The sequence below is a fragment of the Lynx canadensis genome, chromosome D1 (genome assembly GCF_007474595.2).
Source record: "Lynx canadensis isolate LIC74 chromosome D1, mLynCan4.pri.v2, whole genome shotgun sequence".
NCBI classification, from domain to species: Eukaryota; Metazoa; Chordata; class Mammalia; order Carnivora; family Felidae; genus Lynx; species Lynx canadensis.
Window position 1 is genome coordinate 54783940 of NC_044312.2, and position 24909 is coordinate 54808848.

Consider the following 24909-nt stretch of genomic DNA (forward strand, 5'->3'; position numbering starts at 1 on the left):
TAATTCTATCCTAGACATTTATGTCTTCTTCAGTAAACGGGGTATTCTCATGGTCTAATCTTAGAAATTCTATTTGAGTCCTTTTTTGAAGTCATACTTACAAACTTATACTCGTGACTTTCAGTGAAGCAATAAAGTGCTCTGATAATAAATATATCAAAATGTCAAGGAGATTCTGTGCACTGTTTCCTATAGGCACTGCTGTGGTCAGCATAATGCAGTCATCTAAGATGTAGAAGACCAAGCATCTAGTCCTGGCTTGGCAGACAAGGTATTTAAACCTCTCTGGACCTATTTCCTCATCTGTAAAAAGAGGGGATTAGATTAAGTGACTTTCAAAGATTCAGCTGTAATAACATTCTGTAATATTTTTCAGTTGCTCCCATAGCTTTGAGAAAATAGAAGGTGAAAAAAAAAAAAAAGACCAAGTCAGACTTCTTAAAAATGAAATTCATAATGATCAGTAAACCAACATTTCTTGATTCTGTTTGAACTTAATTTCAGTGTTACTGGGATTGTTTGCTTCCTATTTCTTGATGTAGAGGAAATTTAAAGAAAAGCCATGGACATTTTCCCCTGTAATGTGAATCATCCAAAATATCCATTAAAGCTAGTGTTTATAGTCATCTGTTCTAAATTCTGTCGTTTAAAAAATGTATTCATAGGGGTGCCTGGCTGACTTAGTTAGTAGTATGTAACTCTTGATCTTGGGGTTGTAAGTTTGAACCCGTGCTGAGTGTAGAGATTAATTTTAAAAAATCTTTAAAAAAAAAATTAAAAACGTATTCATTAAAATGATCCCAGTGGGTTTTCTCCTCCCACAGATCAGTTTGTCAGATATTGATACTTTTCATATAAGCTTATTTATTTATGTTTTTAAAGTTTATTTTTGAGAGTGAGCATGTGAGTGAGCAGGGGACGGGCAGAGAGAGAGGGGGAGAGAGGATCTGAAGCAGGCTCTGTGCTGACAGCAGACAGCCTGATGCAGGGCTTGAACTCATGAACCATGAGATCATGACCTGAGCCAAAGTCAGATTCTCAACTGACTAAACTACCCAGGCACCCCCAAATAAGCTTATTAATTTTTGTACATTATGTATTTTGAGGTCTTGTTAGGATCTCTGTCAGTATTGGTAAAGATGAGAGATTATGCACAGATGATCATGGTTATATAGCCCTTTACTTTTAGAAGAAGACAGGGTATACTTTAAGAAGAACAATTACTTCGGGCATCTGGGTAGCTCAGTCGGTTAAGTGTCCGATTTCGGCTCAGGTTGTGACCCTGCAGTTTGTGGATTTGAGCCTCAGGTTGGGCTCTGTATTGACAGCTCAAAGCCTGGAGCCTGCTTTGGATTCTGTCTCCTTCTCTCTCTGCCTCTCCCCCACTCACACTCTCTCTCATAAAAATATTAAAATAAAAAAAAAGAACAATTACTCATTGTTCAGAGAGATACTAGATTTTTTAGATAGAATTTTTATTTATCTGCATGGCTTTAGATAGTATCCTTATTACTATATATATAGCTAATTCTCATGCATCTGCTGTTTTAAAAGTGTTTCTAGAAAGGATGAATCTATATCTGGCACCCATCCTCTTTGGCTAATACATAGCAATTCTAAGCAGATCTCTTATGAGGATTCCAATAGAATTATTAACTATTCCTTGACAAAGGAGCTGAAACTGAAACTGAAACATTTTCACTAGATCTCACTCTGCTCATATATACATAAGTAAAACCAATATATAATGGTGAGGGGGAATGTCATAATTGCAGATGAGAAGTCAGTCCCAAAACTTTTGGGAGAACAGTGAACCTAGTCAGAATTTTTGTTAATAATATAATTCTAGGAAGATAAAGAAAATAGGGGCACCTGCCTGGCTCAATAGGTAGAGCATGTGACTCTCGTCCTCAGGGTTGTGAGTTGGAGCTGCACGTTGGGTGTAGAGATTACTTGAAAATAAAATCTTAAAAAAAGAAGATAAAAATAGAGATATATAACCAGGGATAAGAAAGCTAAATGAAAGTGTATGGAGGCTAATTTTTAAGACTTTTTAAAATTATTATTTTGAAGATTATATGAATCACTAATATACTTAGAACAAAAGTACCTAGAAAATGGCTCAGAAAATGTTAAGTATTACACAGTAGTAGTAATTCATTCTTTTCATAACAGAAAGAAGAAACAGATGCAGTGTTAACTCACCTCTTAGGATATATCTGAGAAGTCTGAAATTGAAACATCCTCTGAGCAATTAAAATAGATGTGATGAAATTTATTCATTTTTCTCGTAGGACCTCTTGGCCTTGAGTGCAAGTCTCTATCCCTGCTCTGCAAACAGTTCCAATGTACTTGAGCATCTAGTTTCTAGGCATGCAACAGGATAGAAAAGGAAAAAAGGCGTGGTTGCATCAGGCATATCAGTAGCAGCAGTAAATAGCTGACAGAATTATGAAGAAAAGCAAATACAGGTTTACCCCAAAATACAGCAGACCAAGCCTTCATGGTATATAGTGCAAGTAGGATAGTGTAGCAATTTATGTTCATAAAAGTGCGACTAAAAATTATTAGCATTAATTCTAGTTGTAAGATCCAATTCTGGCTAATTTAAGCAGAAAAAAGTCTTTTGGAACACTATCTGGTAGCTCACAAGATGGACAGGAAAACGGAAATAAACCAGGCTCATAAAAAGATTAGCAACTAGGAGTGGCCTATGTAAGACGCTATGATTCTTCTGTTGCTTTTAGACTGATTTTTTAATTGATCCCGTGCCTTTCGAGTCACCACAGAGTCCTGATTGGCAGGGACTGTGTGTTGCCAGGGACAGAAAACAGGAGTATCTGGCCCCTTCAGCTTCTGCAGTGGGAGGGCACTTCCTTTATGCAGGTACTCACAGTGGTGGATTACCCCAAATAGAAAGGATACTCAGATGCTTGCTTGCAATCTCACGAATTTGAAAGTAAGGTTTCAAAACAAAAAACAAAAATAAATTGAGACTGTACATAATAAAAGATTTTTTATAAAAACTGATGGTCACACTATTTGTCAAAATTAAAAATGGAAATATTGTTTGACCCAGAAACTCCATTTAAAGGAATTTATTCTATAAATTTGCACATTAGGAAAAGTCATATATGTAAAGATAATAATTGCAACTCTACTTATTTTTTTAATTTTTTAAAGTTTATTTTGAGAGAGAGATAGCAGGAGTGGGGAGGGGCAGGGAGAAAGAGAGAGAGAGAGAGAGAGAGAGAGAGAGTGTCCTAAGCAGGCTCCACCCTGTCAGCACAGAGCCCAATGTGGGGCTTGAACTCATGAAACCGTAACATCATGACCTGAGCCAAAACCAACGATCGGATGCTTAATCAACTGAGCCACCAGGCGCCCCCATTGCAACTTTATTTGTGAAAGCAAAAGACCAAGGACAACCTCATTGTCCATAATTAGGCCTGGGTCAGTTACTTACAGTACATCTGTATAATGGAAAACTGTACTCCTCAAAAAGAATTAGGTAGATCTTTATATACCAATACTAAATAAACTCAAAGATACATTAAATGAAAAAAATGAAGATACTTCTATAAAAGAAAAAGGGCTGGAGGTTACAGTGGAGATATATCATCGTGTACTTAGGTATACACAAAATATCCCTGAAAGAAAAGTGGGGGGTCGGGATAGGAGGGGGACTCAGGTCTTTAACCATTTCTAGGTGGAATTGCGTCTCCCCAAAAACATGTTGGAGTCCTAACCCCCACCCAGTATGTTAGAATGTGACCTTATTTGGAGTTAAGTCTTTACACAGGTAAGTGGAGTTAAAGTGAAATCATCAGGATGGGCCCTAATCTTATATAGCTGGTGTCCTTATCAGAAGGGAGAATTTGGACACAGACAGACATGGGCAGGGGGAGGCCATGGGAAGATAGAGGATTATAGTGATGCATCTACAAGCCAAGGAGCACCTTAGGCTACCAGAAACTAGGAGAGCGGCCTGGAACAGATCCTTCCCAAGTGCATTTAGAGGGAGCATGGCCCTAGTGACACATTAATCTTGGACTTCTGGCTTCCAAAACTGTGAGACAAAAATTTCTGTTGTTCTAAGCCACTCAGTTTGTGGAACTTTGTTATGGTCATACTAGAAAACTAACACATCCCCCATGGTCATTTTTTTTTTTTTTTTTTTTTGTTTACCTGAGGAATAGCAAGCTGGCTATATATAAATCAGTTTAAAGTTTCAAAGAATTAAAAATTTATCATTCATTGTGTAAATGAACAACTCTGCAGTTAAAGCAGGTAAAGGAAAAGTTGGTTATCACTACCTATTTTATAAATAACCTCCGTTCTGAAATATGTTTGGTATAGTAAAAGGTTAATGTAACATACCAAATATTCACATGCAGCTAAGAAATAAAATTATACAAGCACAGTTGAAGATTTCTGTATTCCCCTGATCTCCCTTCCTCCCCTTCAGAAGTAACCACTGTTCCAAATTTGGCATTTGTCATAACTATGTATGTGTTTGCATTTTTGCTCCACATGTATGTAGCATCTAAACGTGTGGTATTGGGTTGTATGTTTTTAAACGTTCATTATTTGAATCCTTGTGCTGCTTTTCCTACTTAGCACATAAAAATTTTATCCAAGTTGATACAGGCAGCTCTATAGCACAGTTCATCCATTTTCTTGATGGGCATTTAAGGTTCCAGTTACTCATTATGAAAGCAGTGCTGCAGCAGAAATCCTCGTGCATGCCTCATGCACACGTGTGCATTTCTCTATTGCGGTACCTTTCCGACTTCCTGTTATGCCTACAATAATACATTTCCCACCAGACCCACAAACATTGATTTCTACTAATCCCAGAAATGGAAATTTCATTAAAAACACAGTTCTTAACTTTCCTAGATGTTGCTAACCTGTTCTCCAAAACAGTTGGGGAAATTTACACTGCCATGTTAGGGAATAAAATTTATTGGTTATATCCTCACCAGCTTTTAACATATCCAGACTTAATTGTCTGCCAACCTCACGAATTTGAAAGTAAGGTTTCACCGTGATTGTAGTTTCCATGTTCCTGATTACTAGTGAGACTGAACACCTTCCTATTGTGTACATTGGACTTTTCATATTTTTTGCCCAATTTTTAAGTTTTTTTTCCTTACTGATCTGTTCTTTATATATTCTAGATATTAATCTCCTAGTCTGTGATGTCTTTTCATTTTGTTTACTATGTCTTTTAAAAGTCAGAAGTTGTGGAATCCTGTATGCTTTTACAAGGAAAATGATTCATTATGTAGGATGGTATACGTTGTTCTAGCTCTAGCATTCATTTAGTACAGCTTTGCTACAGTGTAGTTTTAAATAAGTAGTTCACAGAAAATTGCTAAATAGGGCAGTGATGTCAGTAGTCAAACTTACTTCATATGTAATTTTTCCTAAAACATTAATATTTTGCACCCCAAGTTACCTGTAATTTTGTGAGTTAGAGGAAGACATGTCTTTAGGTCTAAAATAGGAAGCGGTGGCATGATTTGATTAATAGGATCACTCAAGCATTAGAAATAGGAAGTTATTGGGGCACCTGTCTGGCTTAGTCAGTAGAGTGTGCAACTCTTGATCTCAGAGTTTAGGTTTGAGCCTCACGTTGAGTGTAGAGATTTCTTCAAAAATTAAAATGTTTAAAAAAAACAACAGGAAGTTATTGGAGTAATCTGGACAAAAGTAAGTAAATGGAGGCTTGTACTAAACTGTGCTAGTAGGCCATAATGCAAAGTAGGAAAGCCTGCATACCCTAGAGAAACATTATGTAGAGGGACATGTACAAGAAGCATTGCTTTAGGGATGTCTGGGTGGCCCAGCTGGTTGAGAGTCCGATTCTTGATTTTGGCTCAGATTCATGAATTCGAGCCCCACTTCAGGCTGTGTGCTGATGGTGTGGAGCCTGTTGGGATTCTCTCTCCCCTTCTCTCTCTGTCCTTACCCCACTTGCACTCTGTCTCTCTCAAAATAAACTTAAAAATTGTTTTTATTTTATTTTTTTTAATGTTTATTTTTGAGAGAGACAGAGACAATGCGAGTGGGTTAGGGGCAGAGAGAGAGGGAGACAGAAGCAGAAGCAGGCTCCAGGCTCTGAGCTATCAGCACAGAGCCCAATGCGGGGCTCGAACTCACAAGCTGTGAGATAGTGACCTGAGCCAAAGTCGGACGCTCAACCGACTGAGCCACCCAGGCACCCCTTAAAAAAATGTTTTTAAAAATAGAATGGAGAGGTGCCTGGGTGGCTCAGTTAGTTAAGTGTCTGACTCTTGATCTCGGCTCAGGTCATGATCTCACAGTTTGTGAGTTCGAGCCCCACATAGGGCTCTGTGCTGACAGTGCGGAGCCTGCTTGGGATTCTCTCCCTTTCTCACTGCCCCTCCTCCACTTGTGTGTGTGTGTACTCTCTCTCTCTCAAATAAACATAAAAATAAAAGAATGGATATGCTATGCAGTTTGGTTTTTTTTAAATATTTATTTATTTTGATAGAGCACAAGCAGGGTAGACAGAGAGGGAGAGAGAATCCCAAGCAGGCTCTGTGCTAACAGCACAGGCTGAGTCACCCAGGTGCTCTGTGCAGTTTGAATTAGCTAAAGCTGCATGTATCAACTTGAATTATCAGACAACTAAGTAGAGATACCAAATATATGGATGGATAGGAGTCTGGAGTCGGGAAAGTTGTACAAGCTGACGATAGAAATTTGGCATTCATTAGGATATAGTTGCTATAAAGCTACAATACTGGGGGGGTGCCTGGATGGCCCAGTTGGTTAAGCATCCAACCCTTGATTTTGGCTCAGGTCATGATCTCATGGTTTGTGGGTTTGAGACCTGCGTCAGGCTCCTCACTGACAACATGGAGTCTGCTTGGGATTCTTTCTCTCCTCCTCTCACTCTGGCCCTTCCCTGCCTACGTGCTCTCTAAGATAAATAAACTTAAAAAATTTTTTTAAATCATTTATTAAAAAAGCTACAAGACTGGATGAAATTACCAAGAGAATAACTATAAATAGAAAAGAGCTCAGAGGACTAACTCCTGGGAAACTATCATTTAGTTTGGGGAGAGGAGGAAATAACAGAAGAAATTGAGAAGGCAGTGATTTTCTGGAAATGAAGTATTTTCAGGAGGATACAATCAGTTTTATCAAATGCTGCCGGTAGGTAATAAGGACAAGAACTTGCTTTATCAGCATGGAAGTCATTGATGGGCTTGGCAAGCATGGTGGAGCTGAAGCCCTGATTAGAGTGCTTCAGGGCACATCTGCCTATCTAACTCTTCTTGTGCCCGCATGTGCTTACCTTTTCTCCTGCTACTGTACATGATCTAGCTTTGCTTCTAGCTGAGACCAACCACAGAGTTGTGCACTTGATTCTCTCTTCACTAACCTATTAAGAACTATGGACCTGGGAAATCTCCCCTTCCTCTCCTACATCATCAAATACTTTCTGCTGCATCATTCCCCTCAGAATATACGCATGCCAAGATCTTTCCCATCTTAAAAAAAGATTCTTTCTTGACCTAATTTCCCCCTTCCACTACCGCCCACATTTTCTTCTCTTTACGGCAAACCTCTGAAAGAATTGTCCTACTGCTGTATCTTTTTTTTTTTTCTTTTTTTCTAGTTCATGTTCAGGTGCAGGCAACGAATAAGCAGACAGCTGGGTTTAATCAAATTGTGGTTAAGCCATGTGAATATAATGAGACAAAAGAACAAGGGAGTTAAGATTCTCTGCAAGTGTGTAATTTAAGCTGTTTTAGGAGAAGGGGGATACGTGAGAGGGGTGAGAGATGTGGAAAGGTGGTGTTAGTGGAGACGGGTTCTCCATGGAGGTCAAAGGATCACTGCAGATGAGGTGCCAGAGTGAGTAAGCTAGAAGGAGGGGTTAGAGGTTTGAGATCCTACAAGAGTGAGTTACTGGTAAAGACAAGCTGAAGTTTATGAACAAAGTTGTAGCTGAGGCAAAACAGAAGGAAAAAAATCATTGAAAAGCTTTTCAAGTCCAACCAATGAACTGAGAGGCCAGGACACTGGAACGGTCATCTTTGTGGGTATTGAAATCCCCAAGAGCTAGAACTGGAATGGCGGTAGAGGGCGAGAGTGAGACAGGAACTAGGCCCTTAAAGGAACGGCATGGCCAGGGGGCGGGGAAGGGGGAGGATGTTGAGGGCATTCTGGGGCAGATGACTGCATGAAGAAGTACCCAGGTGGCAAATGGCACGGCCCCGATGACAGGATTTTAATGGAGGGAGCAGAGGAAAACAGATGGGAAGCAGCAATGAGGAGAGAGGAGTCTTCCACCTCCAGACCCAGTGTCAGAGGCGGTGTAGAGGAAACTGCTGCTATTTGAGAGGCCACAGTCTCAGACCCAAATTCTGGGTTAGAGGGCTGGGTGTTTTCACAAATTAATACTACTCACGAAACAGTAACTGTGAAACACAGTTTCATGTTTGGAAGACATAGGGAGTGGCAGAGGGATCATTTTAAAGGGAACAACCTTTATTTTGTGTTGCCATGATAGGACTCAGGCCTAGTATTGCCAGATCTTTTGGGTTTTTCAAGAAGCCAGAACTGGAGTTTCGCGTGAACAAGACTAAAATACTAGCTTTTTATTTATTTTAAAATACTGTGCAGACCAAATAAAACTGTGTTTAGCCATTGTAACAGTTTCATGAATTCTGCTTTTTAAAAGAGAAACTACTATGGTATTTTAAGTTCATGAGTCAAAGTCCATGATCCTCAAACTCGCTGCCTTGCCAGGTAGCCCGAGCTGTTCAGTCCTGTCTGCAGGTGTAAAGAGAGTGACTATCTACAAGCTGATCACGAAACAGCACTTACATTACCTGGCAATTTATCAGTTGCTTAATTATTACTCAAACAGATCTGATCTCACCCCATATTTTTTTACTTTCAATTCTAACCCTGATAATGGAATTTCCTATGAAGAGAAATGCACTTACCCTTATTTATGGCCTGAACTTTTAAGGAAAAGGAGACCTCATACAATAAAAGAAAGCTAATGGAAGAAAACTTACAGGCTGATTAAACCTAACAAAACAAAAACTAATTCCTAAATAAATTTTAAAGATTTGAAAGATTATAATAAAGTTTTAAAGATTATAAAATCTTTAATGTTGCTTCAAAATCTTCAATTTTTCTTTAAGTCATAATGATGACTGAGAAAATTTTTTGTATTGAAATAGAAGTCTTTTTGAGCTCAGTCAGGACAGCAAACCCCTCTGGACTTAGTTTCCTTATCTGTAAAGTGGAGATTAAAAATACATGCCCTACCTACTACATAAGGTAGCTGTTAGGATCAAATGAGAATGTGAAAAGCTTACCTCCTGCCTTTTGTGAGTGCTTTGTTTATTCTCTTCAAGAATAACAACCTGCCTAAAGCTAGTGAGATTGTCTGTTTAGAGAAAATATTTTAGATTAGAATATATTTAAAATTTAGGAAACCCCTTGAGTGTGAGTGGATATATAATCTACTTCCCCAAGCAACTTTCCTGTTGATAGGTGACACTGCTGATGGTATCACTGTGTGAGGTAGTGGCTGAAAAGTACCCTTTCTGGGACTGTAAGCATGACTGGTCATACATTGGTTAAAAATCCTGTTCATTCAGATGATACTTGGTACACACTCTTTCTGTGGTCCTACCATCACTTCCCTTCCCTTCTCCCCCTCTGCTTTTTTTTTTCCCATCAAAATTAATAATTATCACTTGAGATTTATATTTCATGTAATGCCTTTTCTAGCAGCATTTAATACACACTCAAAAGAACAAGTCTTAACTGAGAAACACAGGATATCTCCTTTTCACAGTAATTTTTTCTTTCACTTCCAGTGATGAAAACTACAAGGCAGCTTCCTCAGAGGAAGCTAAACATTGATGAGTCCAGTGCCGCCAGGATGTTGAATATGAGGTGATAAAATCTTTATCACCTCCAGCTTGACTGTCCTGTAACTTAGTCTGAGTCTTTTGGAATAGTTATTCGTTTTTATTAATTGTATGGTTGTTATACAGCCATGGAAGGAAAAAGTTGAACATCAAAATCATCAACAATATACCTGAAAGACAAAATAGAGTAAAATAAAAACAATCTATAAGGAAGTTCATAATCACTCAGTGGCTATAATTTAAGATTATATACATAGAGATTTGGAAAGCTATATTTAAAAGAGTTAGCTGCATCAATTCTACATGAAACATTTAGATATTTTTTTATTTTTTTATGTGTGTGTGTGTGTGTGTGTTCAAGAACACTTTTTAAAAAAAATTTATTTAAACCCAAGTTAGTTAACATATAGTGTAATAATGTTTTCAGGAACAGAATTTAGTGATTTATTACTTACATATAACACCCAGTGCTCATCTGAACAAGTACCCTTCTTAATCCCCATCACCCAAAACCAGTAGATATTTTTTAAGCTAACATTCTCACATTATTTTTCTTCAACCATGAATCCTTAAAAACAGTGTGTACTCGGCAAAACTAGAAGGATCTAAACAATGAATTGAAAGGATAAATAGGAGTGCCTGGGTGGCACAGTCCATTGAGCATCCAACTCTTCATTTTGGCTCAGGCTGTGATCCCAGGATCGTGGGATCGAGCCCTGTGTCAGGCTCAGCGTGGAGCCTGCTCAAGATTCTCTCTCTCCCTCTGCCCCTCCCCTGCTTTCTCTCTCTTTTGGGGGGGGGGGGATGGTGGGGTAGGGAGAATAAAAGGATAAATAGAAAGATCTGGAGTTCTAGTTCTCGCTCTATTACTGACCTCCTGAGTTAGAAACTCTGGACTTGAGTCTCCATTTGCTCTTCTCTAAAATGGCAACACTGTGTCCCCTCCATGCCCCAGACATGTACTGGGAGAACAGAGCAACTGAAAGTGCTCAGTTTTCATTTAGAATGCTCAAACATGACTTTCTCCTTCTTTTTTCATCAGTCACAATATTAATAGCTACTAGAGCTCTAACAAGCCCAAAACAAAATTTAAGTGCTGAAATTTTACACCTTAAATATAAAATATGTTTTAAGGGGCGCCTGGGTGGCTCAGGCAGTTAAGCGTCCGACTTCAGCTCAGGTCACAGTCTCATGGTCCGTGAGTTCGAGCCCCGTGTCGGGCTCTGGGCTGATGGCTCAGAGCCTGGAGCCTGCTTCCGATTCTGTGTCTCCCTCTCTCTCTGCCCCTCCCCCGTTCATGCTCTGTCTCTGTCTCAAAAATAAATAAACGTTAAAAAAAATTTACAATTTAAAATGTTTTAAAAAGTAATGTATTAGTAAATCTTTATTTTTGAGGTCACACCAGGCAAATCTAGCAGGTGGCTATTGGTTGATTTTCCATAGGGAATAGGGCTGGAGGAGATAGTCACAGGGCTCACATCACTGTCTTGAAAGGAAAGTCTGCAATAATTAATGTTTTTATCATAACATATTTAGGCTTAAAGCTCTGAATTAGCTTAAACTCAGATTAAGAATGAGTTCTGTCACATGCACATTGATATTATTTTAGTCCTGTTTGATCAAAACAGGAAACCATAGGTTTAACTAGCATATGGATAGCTTAATATACTGTTGAAAAATGAGTCTGTTTTGCGACCAAAGGCTTTAAATGGAAAAAAAAAAAAAATCCATGTTAATTGACCTACAAAATTTGACATTTTCTTTATGAAATCAAAGCTAGATTGTTATATTTAAACCTTTTTCCAAAATGTAATTTCAGTTTCATAGCAAATAGAATTTGCTAATTTTCATTTTATGGAATGTGTAAACTAGAGAATTCTATATGCATTATTATTGTCACATTTCTAATATATATATATATATATATATATATATATTTTTTTTTTTTTTTTTTTTTTTTTTTTTTTTTAGTATTTATTTTGAGAAAGAGAACACGCAAGCAAGCAGGGGAGGGGCAGAAAGAGAGGGAGACCGAGGATGGAAGCAGGTTCCATGCTGACAGCAGGGAGCCCCATGCAGGGCTTGATGCAGGGCTTGAACCCACGAACCACAAGATCATGACCTGAGCCAAAGTTGGACGCTTAACCAACTAAGCCACCCAGGCACCCCAAACATTTCTAATATTTTAAATTAATTTTGGGAAGATGGCAGGAGCCATTAGAGGAATTATAAGTACCTCTGCTGTGAAGAAAAACAAAGAGTATGGCTTCCAAGAATAGTTTGCTCCCTGCTTGGTCAAGAATGGAAAGCTATCTTGGGATGACTCTCTTCCGTCTCACTCAATAGCATTGCCTAATGTGGCTTTAACAGGGTTTTGTTTGTCTTGATGCCTCATCTGTTAGCTGTTTGAAGGCCTCTCATAAAATGACAATTTCTTATTTTTCCCATCCTTCTTATAGTTTGTGACCTTATTTCATTTGGTGCCATTTTTTGCAATGGAATGTAACTTCAATGAATGACAGAATTTATTTTTTTTTAATTTTTTTTTAACGTTTATTTATTTTTGAGACAGAGAGAGACAGAGCATGAACGGGGGAGGGTCAGAGAGAGGGAGACACAGAATCCGAAACAGGCTCCAGGCTCTGAGCTGTCAGCACAGAGCCCGATGCGGGGCTTGAACTCACTGACCGTGAGATCATGACCTGAGCCGAAGTCAGCCGCTTAACCGACTGAGCCACCCAGGCGCCCCAATGAATGACAGAATTTAACAGCGAGCTGGAATTCAGTATTCTAAAAACTGCAATTTATTCACATATATCTCTTATCCACATCTATTGAAGGATTCTTGTATTGCTCTTCATTCCTAAACTTCTTTTTAAATTTTTTTTTTTTTTTCCAACGTTTATTTATTTTTGGGACAGAGAGAGACAGAGCATGAACGGGGGAGGGGCAGAGAGAGAGGGAGACACAGAATCGGAAACAGGCTCCAGGCTCTGAGCCATCAGCCCAGAGCCTGACGCGGGGCTCGAACTCACGGACCGCGAGATCGTGACCTGACTGAAGTCGGACGCTTAACCGACTGCGCCACCCAGGCGCCCCATTCCTAAACTTCTTAAAGAAGCATAGGAACATACCTCTTCAAACAAAAAGCTGTAACAAATTTCAGTTAAGTCTATCTAGAAAAAAGCTAGGAGATCCATAGGCCAACAAAGAATCTTTGTATATTTTCAACAAGCCAATTAGGGCTAGCTAGAGAGAATTGCTAAAAAGTTTAATCCCAATTTCTTTTTATAAGATCTTTTTTAAGTTTATTTATTTATTTTGAGAGAGAGAGACCGCCAGGGAGAGGCAGAGGGAGAGGGAGCGAAAATCCCAAGCAGGCTCCGCGCTGTCAGGGCAGAGCCCCATGTGGGGCTTGAATCCATGAACTAAGATCATGACGTGAGCCGAAATCAAGAGTCAGACGCTTAAACGACTGAGTCACCCAGGTGCCCCCCAATGCCATTTTTGAAAGATTCCTTGAATAGGAAGAAAGAAATGAATAAAAGTGTTTTTTCTTTGGGTGTTTGGATATTTGGAGGGATAAGTGTTTTGGTAATAAATGTAATAAAATGTTTTGGTAATGGCTATAAGTAATGTTACCTTCCTGTTTGGACTATGGTAACATGAACAGAATGTAGTCTTTCCCTACTCTATTACTCTCTGGTCTGTACACTTTCTAAAGCGTCCAAAGTGACTGTTCCTTTTTGTCTATCATGAGATTTTTTCTAGTATATTCTTCCAGGAAGAAGTTATTAAGTGATTTAGGCTGGAAAACATTGATTAAAGAAAAAAAACATTGGGTGCCTGGCTGACTTAGTGGGGTGTGACTCTCAATCTTGAGGTTGTGAGTTCAAGCCCCATGTTGGGCATAGAGATTACTTAAAAAAAGAAGAAAGAGAGAGAGAGAGACGGAGAGAGGGAGAAAGGAAGGGAAGGAGGGAAGGAAGGAGGGAGGGAAAAAAGTCATGGCCATTTTACAGAAAATGTCATTACTTCTGATTTTTTTTCCTTTTATTTACTTTTATTTTTGTTCCTTTTAAAAATTATTTTGGAAAGCACTACTTTTTAGTATTCTTCCAAGTAAGAGATGAAATAATTCTTTAGTCATAGGCCTACTGTTAACATAGTAGTTAGAGCACAATAACAAATACATAACATTAATAATACATGTGGATTGTAAATATGACATTTTAAGAGAATATTTCCAAACAAAAACTATCAGTAGACCTATCCAATTAGTGACCTTTATAGCTTCATGAACTTCAATGACCTTTTTAATTTTTTGAAATCAAGAGTAGAGAAAATTTTTTTTTTTTTTTAAATTTTTTTTTTCAACGTTTATTTATTTTTGGGACAGAGAGAGACAGAGCATGAACGGGGGAGGGGCAGAGAGAGAGGGAGACACAGAATCCGAAACAGGCTCCAGGCTCTGAGCTGTCAGCCCAGAGCCTGACGCGGGGCTCAAACTCACGGACCGCGAGATCGTGACCTGGCTGAAGTCGGACGCTTAACCGACTGCGCCACCCAGGCGCCCCAAGAGTAGAGAAAATTTTAAAGAAGTTACTGGAAAACACGAGCAACCTGCAGAACTGAACAACAGCTGCCATTGTTAGCACTTTAAAATACAGATTTTCTCTGGCATTTTTCATGTTTAGGTCCACAAATATCATGACTGAGCATAACAGGTACTAACTGTGAAATAAAAGCATGGAAGGTGAACAGGAGGAGTCAGGTGTGACGGCTAGTCAAACCTATTATGCCAATGTTCCCATCTAGATATACCCAACTTTCTTTCTTTTTTTTTTTTGACAGAAATGAGCAATAAGAAACAAAAAATGCTGTGGACAAAAAGAAGGATGAAATAATAAAGACCAGGCATCCTCACATTCATTTATAGTTACAATTTATAATCAGGCTTAAGAGAGATGATGAAACAAAATCAAGAAATGCTGATAACTTATACACCTGTTTTATATATCTGTTCTTTATATATCTTACATATCTGTTTTTATATATCTGTTTTATATAACTGATCCAGATAGTAATAACAGGAATACAATTTGTGGATAATTTTAAGACTATATTTATTACAGGTATCCATTGTTTCATGAGATGCTCTTCTGCAAAATGAGTCAAATTTGGAAAAAAAAAATTCCTTTAGCACGAAGGAAAGGCGTTTTTTTTTGTTTTGTTTTGTTTTGTTTTTTTTTTTTAAGTAATCTCTACATCCAGTGTGGGGCTCGAACTCACAATCCCAAGATCAAGAGTTGCATGCTTTACAGACCGAACCAGCCAGGCACTCTTGAAAAATTATTTAAAAAAACAAAAATTTTTTTTAACGTTTTATTTATTTTTGAGAGAGACAGAGACAGAGACAGAGTGTGAGTGGGGGAGGGGCAGAGAGAGAGGGAGACACAGAATCTGAAGCAGGCTCCAGGCTCTGAGCTGTCAGCACAGAGTCCGATGTGGGGCTGGAACTCCCGAATGGCGAGATCATGACCTGAGCTGAAGTTGGATGCCCAACTGACGGAGCCACCCAGGCGCCCCAGAAAAATTATTTTCTTAATGGAAGGAATGACTCACTTTTTGGCCCATATATCTGAGGGTTTCTTAAGGTGGTATCATGCATGGAACGGACTACCCTTAACTACGTAATTTTGTTTCTTTGAAGATAAAAAGTTCTAAAGGATACCGTACACATAAAGTGTTATTTCAGGTATGTTAACTACCTTTTTCATTTTCTTTTTGTACATACTCTGTCTTTGGTAATTGACATGTTACAGTGATACTTCCTATCGTATTTTAAGATACCCTAATCTTTTAATCATATTCATAAAAATATGCTTACCTAAAGAAGGAGCGAGCCAATATACTATAAAAAATCGAAGGAATGCTTCATCAAAACACTTCAAATGTAGTGAAAGTGCCAAAGCTGGATTAAATACAGCTCCTGTTAGACTTCCTCCTGTAATACATTTTAAGCAGAGTGATACCAAACCATATATTTTACATTTTCATGTAACTAGAAATAAAGGGGTTACTAGATACAACTACTTTGTTTTAGGTGTTTAAGTATTCTTATGCTATAATCTTCCTTTGCAGAACCACCGTGCATATTATAGAGTATAAAAATAGATTATAGATGATAATATGCCAGGTATTAAAAAAGGACATAAGAGTTTTAATCCAGTGCTTTTCCTATGTATTACAGAATGCACATTGAAAGTTAATCTACTCTATTATTGTTCCTACAAGTTTATGAAATGGGAGACTTGGCTGCCCATCTTAACATTCACCAATTTAAATGAATGAATAATAATGAAAATAAAATGAAAATACATTTAAAATGGATACAATGCCCCAGAATCCTCTTGGACTTAAGTATATCTTTGTGTTTAAAACAAAAGTAAAATGGACCAAAGCGTTATCATTGACTCTGTTTTTACTTGTCAACAGAGAGAACCCTGAAGAAGGGACTGTGAATGGCATGTGAATAAAGTGGTTACTAAATTTTTTTAAATAAAAAGAGTGGTCGTGTACAGCTGGGAAAGATAAGCACAAATTCTAACTGTTGATTGCTTTTCAGGATTCATGGTACAGCTCTACACCCAGGTCCTCTGACATGGGGCCTAGGAGTTTATACTTCTGGCTGGCCTCACAAGCAAGTGAGAAAAAGCAGAGGAGGCTGGACTTCCTGTCTGGTGGTACCAGACCTGTGGCTCAGCTTTTCAGAACACACTCTAAGAATATTCCTGAGACAATGACATTTCTGTTGCTTCTTCCGTGTGGAAGCTTGGGCACACACATCTGCCTCTGACTCAGCCACAGAGACAGATCCCAAGATCTTCACAAATTTTACCCTGCCATGTGCCACTAGAGTATGTTGCCTTTATAAAATGCAGTAAAATTAGAAACTAAGTGACCCTTTCATAAGATTTCACTAATGAGATTTCATACTTGATAAGGCTGAAAACAAGCCATGTCAAGATGAACACATTGACCAGTGAACTAAGTTCACTCCGTGGCTAAGAGTTTTTCCTAGCACACCAGCCTCACAGCATGATTCATATTCACGTCTCAGCAATTCTAAATGACACCATGTCATGGACCTTCAGAATCATTCTTTTTTTTAAAATTTTTTTTTTTTTCAACGTTTATTTATTTTTGGGACAGAGAGAGACAGAGCATGAACGGGGGAGGGGCAGAGAGAGAGGGAGACACAGAATCGGAAACAGGCTCCAGGCTCTGAGCCATCAGCCCAGAGCCTGACGCGGGGCTCGAACTCACGGACCGCGAGATCGTGACCTGGCTGAAGTCGGACGCTTAACCGACTGCGCCACCCAGGCGCCCCCAGAATCATTCTTGAATCGTCAATCCCGGAATGTTAGACCTGCAACTGCCAAGCACCAACAGGATTGTCAATTCAGTTCAATAAAAAAATTGAGTTCCTATATACTAGACATTATGGGTAAAAAGATACTGACTTACACAGGTCTTTACAATACCATGTAATATAAGCTATTATAATATTAGTGACCTGTGATTTTTTTTTTTTTTAAGACATGGATCAGTAAAATAGAAAACCACCACCCTCATAATTAGCTCACTTTGGTGTTCCCATTAGGTCTTTGTTATTTCCATTAAGTCCAAGAACACGATCTATCAGTCTTCTGCCATCCTAAAATTCAAACTACTTCACTCTCCTTATCTTCTAATCCTCACATGTCTAATTCTATTGAATGTGACGTGGTGAAGCTGCTCCTCCTACCAAGAGGTAAAGTCTATTCCCCTCTCTTGAATATGGACTGGCTTTCAACTTGCATTGACAAACAGAATGTAGCAGAAGTGATGCTGTGCTAATTCTGAACATGACGAGTGACGCTGAGTGAATTACAGGTCTCAGTAAATCCATCAGCTTCCACTTTTTGCTCTCTTGGAACAGTGCCCTGACCATGTAAGTAAGCTGGTCTAGGTGGCTGGAGGATAAGAATCCACATGGAGTATAACTGAGGCACCTTAGCTGACAGTTGCCACCGACTGCTGGACACGAGTGAGGTTACCTGGGTTCTTCTAGCACTGCCAACTGCCCAGCTATAAGATCTCAGAGGAATTTCCATCTAATCCACAGAATCATGAAAAACAATAAATTATGATTTTAAGCAATAGTTAACTGATACAGAAATTCTTTATCAGGAGCAGGTTCTGTGTCAACAAAAGCCCAAAACATGTGGCTTTGGCTTTGACACTTTAGACTATATACCTCTTGTTGCATGGGGCTGTCGTATGCATTGTGGGATGTTCAGCAGCATCCTTGGTCTTTACCCACTAGATGCCAGCACATCCATCTCCCCCACCATTGTAACATTTAAAAATGTGTCCAGACATTGCTGAGTGTTGCCTGGGGAGTTTTCCTGCTGAAAACTGCTGTTGTAGAGAACTACTGATACTTGTTTACAAGTAGACATACACAACGTTGTTTATAGTAGCAAAGAACTGGGGGAAACCTGAGTGTCCATTCATAAGAAGGTAGCTAAATAAGCAAGCTTCATAATTTGGAATTACATTCAGTATTTTGAAATAATGAGAGAAATCTCTTTACTACTTAACACTGGTAGATCTCCAAGATACCACTAAACGACCACCACCAAAAAAAGTAAACTGCAAAAAGGCACCATACCTTTTACATTAACATGAACATACATAAAACAATAGTTTATATAGGGTCTTATCTGTGTGTATAATAAATCACATAAAGAGTTTGGAAAGACATACACACATGCATGTGCAGAGGACTATCCTTGTGGGAAGAGCAAGCAAGGAGGGAGAGGGGACAGGCATGGATGGTGGCAGTCAAAAGGCACTTTTAGTCTCATCGGTAGTGTTTCAATGTTTTACAAAAAGAACAAACACATTCATGCATTGTGTAATTAAATGTGAATTCATCAGGCACAGGACTAACAAAATGGCTTTGAAAAATGTTACTATTTATTGACATCTGAAGGGGAGAAGTCATAATAAATATATATTGAAGAAGAGGTATCAATGGGAAGATAGAGCTGGCTGATGGCCCAGAGTCTTACAGGACAGCACGAACGTGATGAAATTACCACAGTTAAAGACTGTGTCAAAGTCCAAGTTACAAATCTGGCAATTCTAGATGCTAACGTTTCTCAATACTCCTAAAGGGAATCAAATTCTCTATGACAGGATGACACTAATTACAATCACAAGACTCATGTATAAGCCAGAATGTCAATGAACTAATTTACAGTGGAGGCTAGCCCTTTCCAGTGACCAGAATATTTGTGCCAGGTACTATGCTAAGAACTTAAAACACATTATTTATATTCCTCATAATGGTCCCAAGAGATAGATGCTATTATTCTCCATTTAAAAGATGAGGAAGCAGACCTAAATTAAGCATCTCTTCTAAGGGCATAGTACAACTCCAAACCTGTGCCCTTAGCCACTATATTAATAAATGTTTTGGACCTTTGTTTGGAGCAGTTTTTCATTTGTAATTTAGCACTTATTTCATATGGTTATTGTATTGAAAGCAAACACATGTAAAGGACTTAGTTCCCTTCTCCTTTGACAAATAACCTTACCTATATTCTTCATCATTTAGAAGGATACCAAAAACTCCTGAATGTAGTAATGAAATGAATTAAAAATACTACGAATTATTCAAACAATGTATTAGGCCAATTTTAAAGCCCTTAGGTGTAAAATATAAAATACCAGATATATATTATTTCTTCTGCATTATTTTTTAATGTGAATAGAGTATTTGCTAATTCATTCATTCACTCATTCCAAAAATACTATTTATTTGTAACAGGTGACACAATGTTAAGACCTGGTTATATGTTATAATGAATAAAACAATTTTAGTTTCTGTATTCATAAAGCTTTCTGTCTGGTGGAGGAAGAGCTCTGGAAACAAGTATATAATTAAAAATTCTACAAAGGAAATGAAAAGGTGCAGTAATAAAGACAACTTAGACGTGTAAAATACCAGATTTTTTTTCAATGTCTAATTACAGTTGACCCTGGGACAACATGGGTTTGAAATGCATGGGTCCACTAATATGCAGATTTTTTTGACAAATACAGTACAGTAATGTAAACATATTTTCCTCATGATTTTCTTAACGTTTTTCTCTAGCTTACTTTATTATAACAGTATAGTATATAGTACATATAACATACAAAATACATGTTAATCAACTGTTAATGGTTAAGGCTTCCAGTCAACAGTAGGCTATTAATTTTGGGGGGAATCAAAGTCATACATGGATTTTTTACTGTGTAGGGGGTCAGTGCCCCTCACCCCTGCATTGCTTAAGGGTCAACTATAATTACACAATGAATGCACCTCTGTCTTATCCTGTTCATTGAACTAAATTCTCCCAAAATCAAAATTAAGGAAGATTTGCTTGAAATTTACATTAATAGTTTTATAGCTCTAATATGTTAATAAATCACATAGCATTTTTGTTTTACTTTATTTGGGAAGACAATGAATACATGTTAAGTGGTAATAACATCAATGGCCTCCATGTGCACATCAAAAGTCGAGGGTGCTAAATCAATAAATAGAGAACCAGACACATGGTCACTGGCTGTTGGAGGAGCCTGGGCCATGTTGCTGGACTGTTATGTTCTGTAATCTTAAAATACAAAACCAGTTACCTTGATGCGACCTGTACTGGTGACTTCTCAGTGCTCTCAAAGTACAAGTGATTAAAGAAACATCCCAGCATGCAACTACGTCAAATCAGTACCAATAGTATCTTAGAAGTTAAAAGACATATCAAGCTTGTAATGAGACCTGACTTAGCTGACCCTTCCCCTGGCTTTCCTTCCCTATCCTTTCTTAAATCCTTCCTACAAAAGCCTCACTTCTGCCTGATAAAACAGAAACTCAACCAGTCCCAAGACAGTTCATTCCATCTGGAACAACTTTGGTCTAAAGTTATGTCATATACATAGAAAATAATGGAGAGTGAAATGGCTTAGTATAGCAACACCCAAAGTGTATTCTCTTCTGCTACATACTCCTAGACAAAATGATTCCATAAGTTTGAAAAACTTCCATATTCTCCTTTTGGAGTTCCACAATATACAGCAGTGTATACAGAGCAGTAAAGGCTCTTTAAAGTCTTAATATTAGAAAATCTGTTTAATCCAGTGTTTGCCAAACTTATTTGCCAACAGAATCTTTTTGTAACTTAAATTGTTTTAATTACGGTGAAATACGTATGGCATAAAACATACCATTTTAACCATTTTAAGTGTATATCCAGTGGCAATAATTACATTCACAGTGTTCAACTATCACCATTATTTCCACAACGTTTCCATCACCCCAAATAGGAAATCGGTACCCATTAAAGAAAGTCCCTATTCCTCTGTCCCCTAGTCCCTAGTGACCTCTGTTATACTTTCTGGCTATACTCTCTGGCTATCGAGAATTTGCCTATTCTGGATTTCTTTATAAGTGCAGTCCTGCAACATTTGTCCTTTTGTGTCTGGCTTATTCAACTTAGCATAATGTTTTCAGGGTTGATTCATGTCACAGTATTTATCAGAACTTAATTCCTTTTTATGGCTGAAGAATGTTCAATTGTATGTACATATTTTTGTTACTTTTGAGGAATGCAGTGTAGGAATGCTGATAATGAAATGAGTATAACCTTTAATGTCAGTACCATGATTCCAGCACATTCTAGCTGTGTGACCTTGGATAAGACATTTCACTTTTGTGAGCCTCACTTTACTTAAAATGGGAATAATATATCCATCAGTGAGTTTTTCTAAGGATTAACTAAGATAACTCATATATTTCCTGTATTCTTGGTATATTGCCTGATGAATATTCTTATCTCCCTTATATTGGCAGAAAAGAAAGATAACAATAGATCAATTTCTGTAACAGTAGTAATTCATAGTTGTCTATTAGGTTCTACCCCTGCAAACAGTCTCCAGTGCTCTCAATACTTAACCCACTAGCCACTGACCACTTGAAATGTGGCTACTGTAGCTGAGGAACTGAATATTTAATTTTAGTTAATTTAAATCTAAATAAACACATGTGGTTAGTGGCTTCCAAATTGGCCAGCACAAGTCTGGATGAGAGCAGTGGTTCTCAACTCTAGTTTTATGTTGGGATTATCTGGAAAACTTCAGGATACACCATTAATTATATAAGTACAGAGCTAAACAGTGACATAACTTTTTGCAAGAGATGATTCTCTTCCTCCTTGTGGCATGCTTGTTCTTTAGCCAAAACCTAAAACTTTAATAAGCAGCTATTCACCAACCCCTCAAATATACATATATGCTTCCCTCTCTTCTATACCTTTTATTTCCATCTGTGTCTACAGAAAGTATAGTACTAGATCTAAAGGAGGGAAGCTGGATTGGAAAGTCTTTCATTTTTATCCTGGGAAGCCAAGCAAATGTTTAGGAGACCTTATCCTTAGGTTTGCTTCTATTCTTAGTTCCAATGGGTAGAAGATAGACTCTTACCACTAATTTCCTTTTATCAGAGTCCTGTCTCCAAAACATTTTATATAGTCTCAATGAAGCTACTTTGTTGTAATCATTTAAAATGACACATTTCATCATTAAAATTTTGTTTTTTGGATTTTCTTGTCCCATTTAGGATATCCAGGTTACCCACTGCATCTGACATCTGTCAAAGTATACAAATGGGTTGCAAGAAATCAACAGATTTCTCAAGTTATTTGTTTTTAAAAAGCATCTTTAATTTCAAGCAAGTTTTAATTTCAAAACACATCTTTCTTTATAGGTCACTTAAAAGTTCTTCTATAACTCAAAATGACTTGTTAAGGAAATAAGAAATGACTTTAATTCTGTAGAAAAAGAACTAAATAAAATTAAAATTAAAAAAAATAAAAAGAACTAAAAACTACAGAACTTCTACTCCTCCCTCTGACTACTAACCAGTCATGTAGCCTGTGCTTTAAATTGGAAGGAGCTATTTAAACTCACGATCATTTTTCAGTCAGAGTGTCAGGTTGGCATGAGGGAAGAGGTAGCTGATAAGTTATCTTTCTTCTCTACCATTAAAACAATCCCTTCGTAGGATATTTGAGCCCTTGGCAATATCTCACAAGATCTCAGTTTCAGCACAGTAATGGCTCCTGAATGGAGGATCTAGATGTCTGCACTACTGGTAAAGAACACGCTGCAAAATGGTCAGAATAATGGAGATACCAATATTGACATCGCAGATGTGTAGGGCTTTCAAATGTACCTTGGTAATGAACTTAGAGCCTCAGGTCATAGAGGCTCCGGACATGCCATGTGTTTTGTGGGAATAACAAACCTGTGTAGACCAAAAAGGTGATGATTGCTGCCAGCAGGTGGATACGAAGCTTGGTTCGGACCTCCTGGAAGTGCAGCAAAGCGCTGTGGAAAATAAAGGAGCAGATGGCCTCCGTGATGATCGCTTTGGGCAAGTCCACTTGAATGGGATTCCTGCAAGCCAAGCTCCTCTCGTCGAGGTGATACTTGCTCAGCCCCAGGCTCCACAGGACGCTTACGCAGTACCTGCTGCACAGGGCACCAATCAGCTGAGCCGACAGCCTAAGGGCACCCGTCTCGGAGGACATTCCCCCCAGCAACATCTGCATCATCACGCCACACGGGTTGCTAGAGGTGCCCACCAGGGTCAGGCCATGCACCAACGAGAAGAAGTACACTAGCGTCAGCGGCCAGGTGGGGTGCGCGGGTTCCTGCTCGCTCAGCAGTTGCAGCTCATGGGTGCAGCAGCAGAGCTGGAAGGTGGCCAGAAACTCCAAGACGAAGGTGTGGATCATCGTGAACCTGTGCAGCTGCTGCCGGGTGACCACGCGGGCCAGCCCCATGAACAATACCAGCAACAGCATAAGCCCCAGCGAGGTGCAGTTGTCCTGCACCTCGGGCCAGAGGCCCCGCAGCGCGGTCATGGCTCGCTCCCGGCCAGACTAGGCTGCCCGCTTGGCTCTGGCAAAGGCAGTTTAGGGGCGGGAGTCCGAAGTCCCCAAGTCCTCAGCCCCGCCCCCTCCTCACGCCCCTGGGGCGGGCCGACTTCTAGGCCAGAAGGAGGCCCCCGGGCGTCGCGCTGGAGGACTCCTCCCCCCCTCCCCGACTCGGAGCTAGGGTGTTGGGACCAGAGCCGGGGAGGAGGGGAGAGGAGGGGCGGCAAGGGAAGCTCTGCTAGGGCACTAGCTGAAGGGCCAACGGTCTGCGGGGGTCGGAGGCGCCCACGCCCCCTCGGCCTCCTTTAGGGACTGGAAGCGGGCGCGAGTCCGGCAGGGTGCGAAGGGACGCCGCGCGCCGGGACCATTGCGCATGCGCGCGGGGGCCCGTGAGCCCTTGCGAGCAGCCGCACCGGGGACCCCAGGACCCCAGGCCGGGGCTGAGGGTGCTTTCCACCCGCACGGAATGGAAACGCGCGCGTTCGCTGCAATTTGACACTTGTTTTGAAGGGAAGACCTTGGTTTTCCTTCCTCGTTCCTAAACCGGTAAAACCGCCCTACTGGAATGACTCCTAGAGATCATCTCGGCCAACCACCTCGTTTTTATTAATGAAGCGACTGAGAAGACGGGAGGTGACCGAGGTGGGGCCAGAGGCCAGGGGTGGTTAGCGGGAGTAGACTTTGGATTCGAGGGAACGGGGTTTGACCTGTGTGAACATGGGCACGTAACTGGGTTTTCCTCAGCTCCCTCACAGGGTTGTGGGTCATAGGACCCACCTCCTCAATTTGTTTGGAAAAGCATGAAGGGGCGCCTGGGTGGCTCAGTGGGTTGAGCACTGGACTCTTGATTTGGGCTCAGGTCATGATCCCCGCGTTTTGTGATCAAGCCCCAAGCCTGCTTAGGATTCTTTCTCTCCCTCTGCCCCTCTCCCCTGCTCTCT

The 24909-nt window shown here is 39.5% G+C and overlaps 1 protein-coding gene across 1 annotated transcript; it reads right to left on the reverse strand.

Moving 5' to 3' along the window:
- Positions 1-10025: 10025 nt before the first annotated feature.
- On the reverse strand, positions 10026-23956 carry AQP11 (aquaporin 11). Its single transcript, XM_030332849.1, has 3 exons — positions 23335-23956; positions 15826-15942; positions 10026-10105 (listed from the first exon to the last, which is right to left on the reverse strand). Exons 1-3 carry the CDS (start codon positions 23954-23956, stop codon positions 10026-10028), a joined length of 819 nt encoding a protein of 272 aa, XP_030188709.1.
- Positions 23957-24909: the final 953 nt, after the last annotated feature.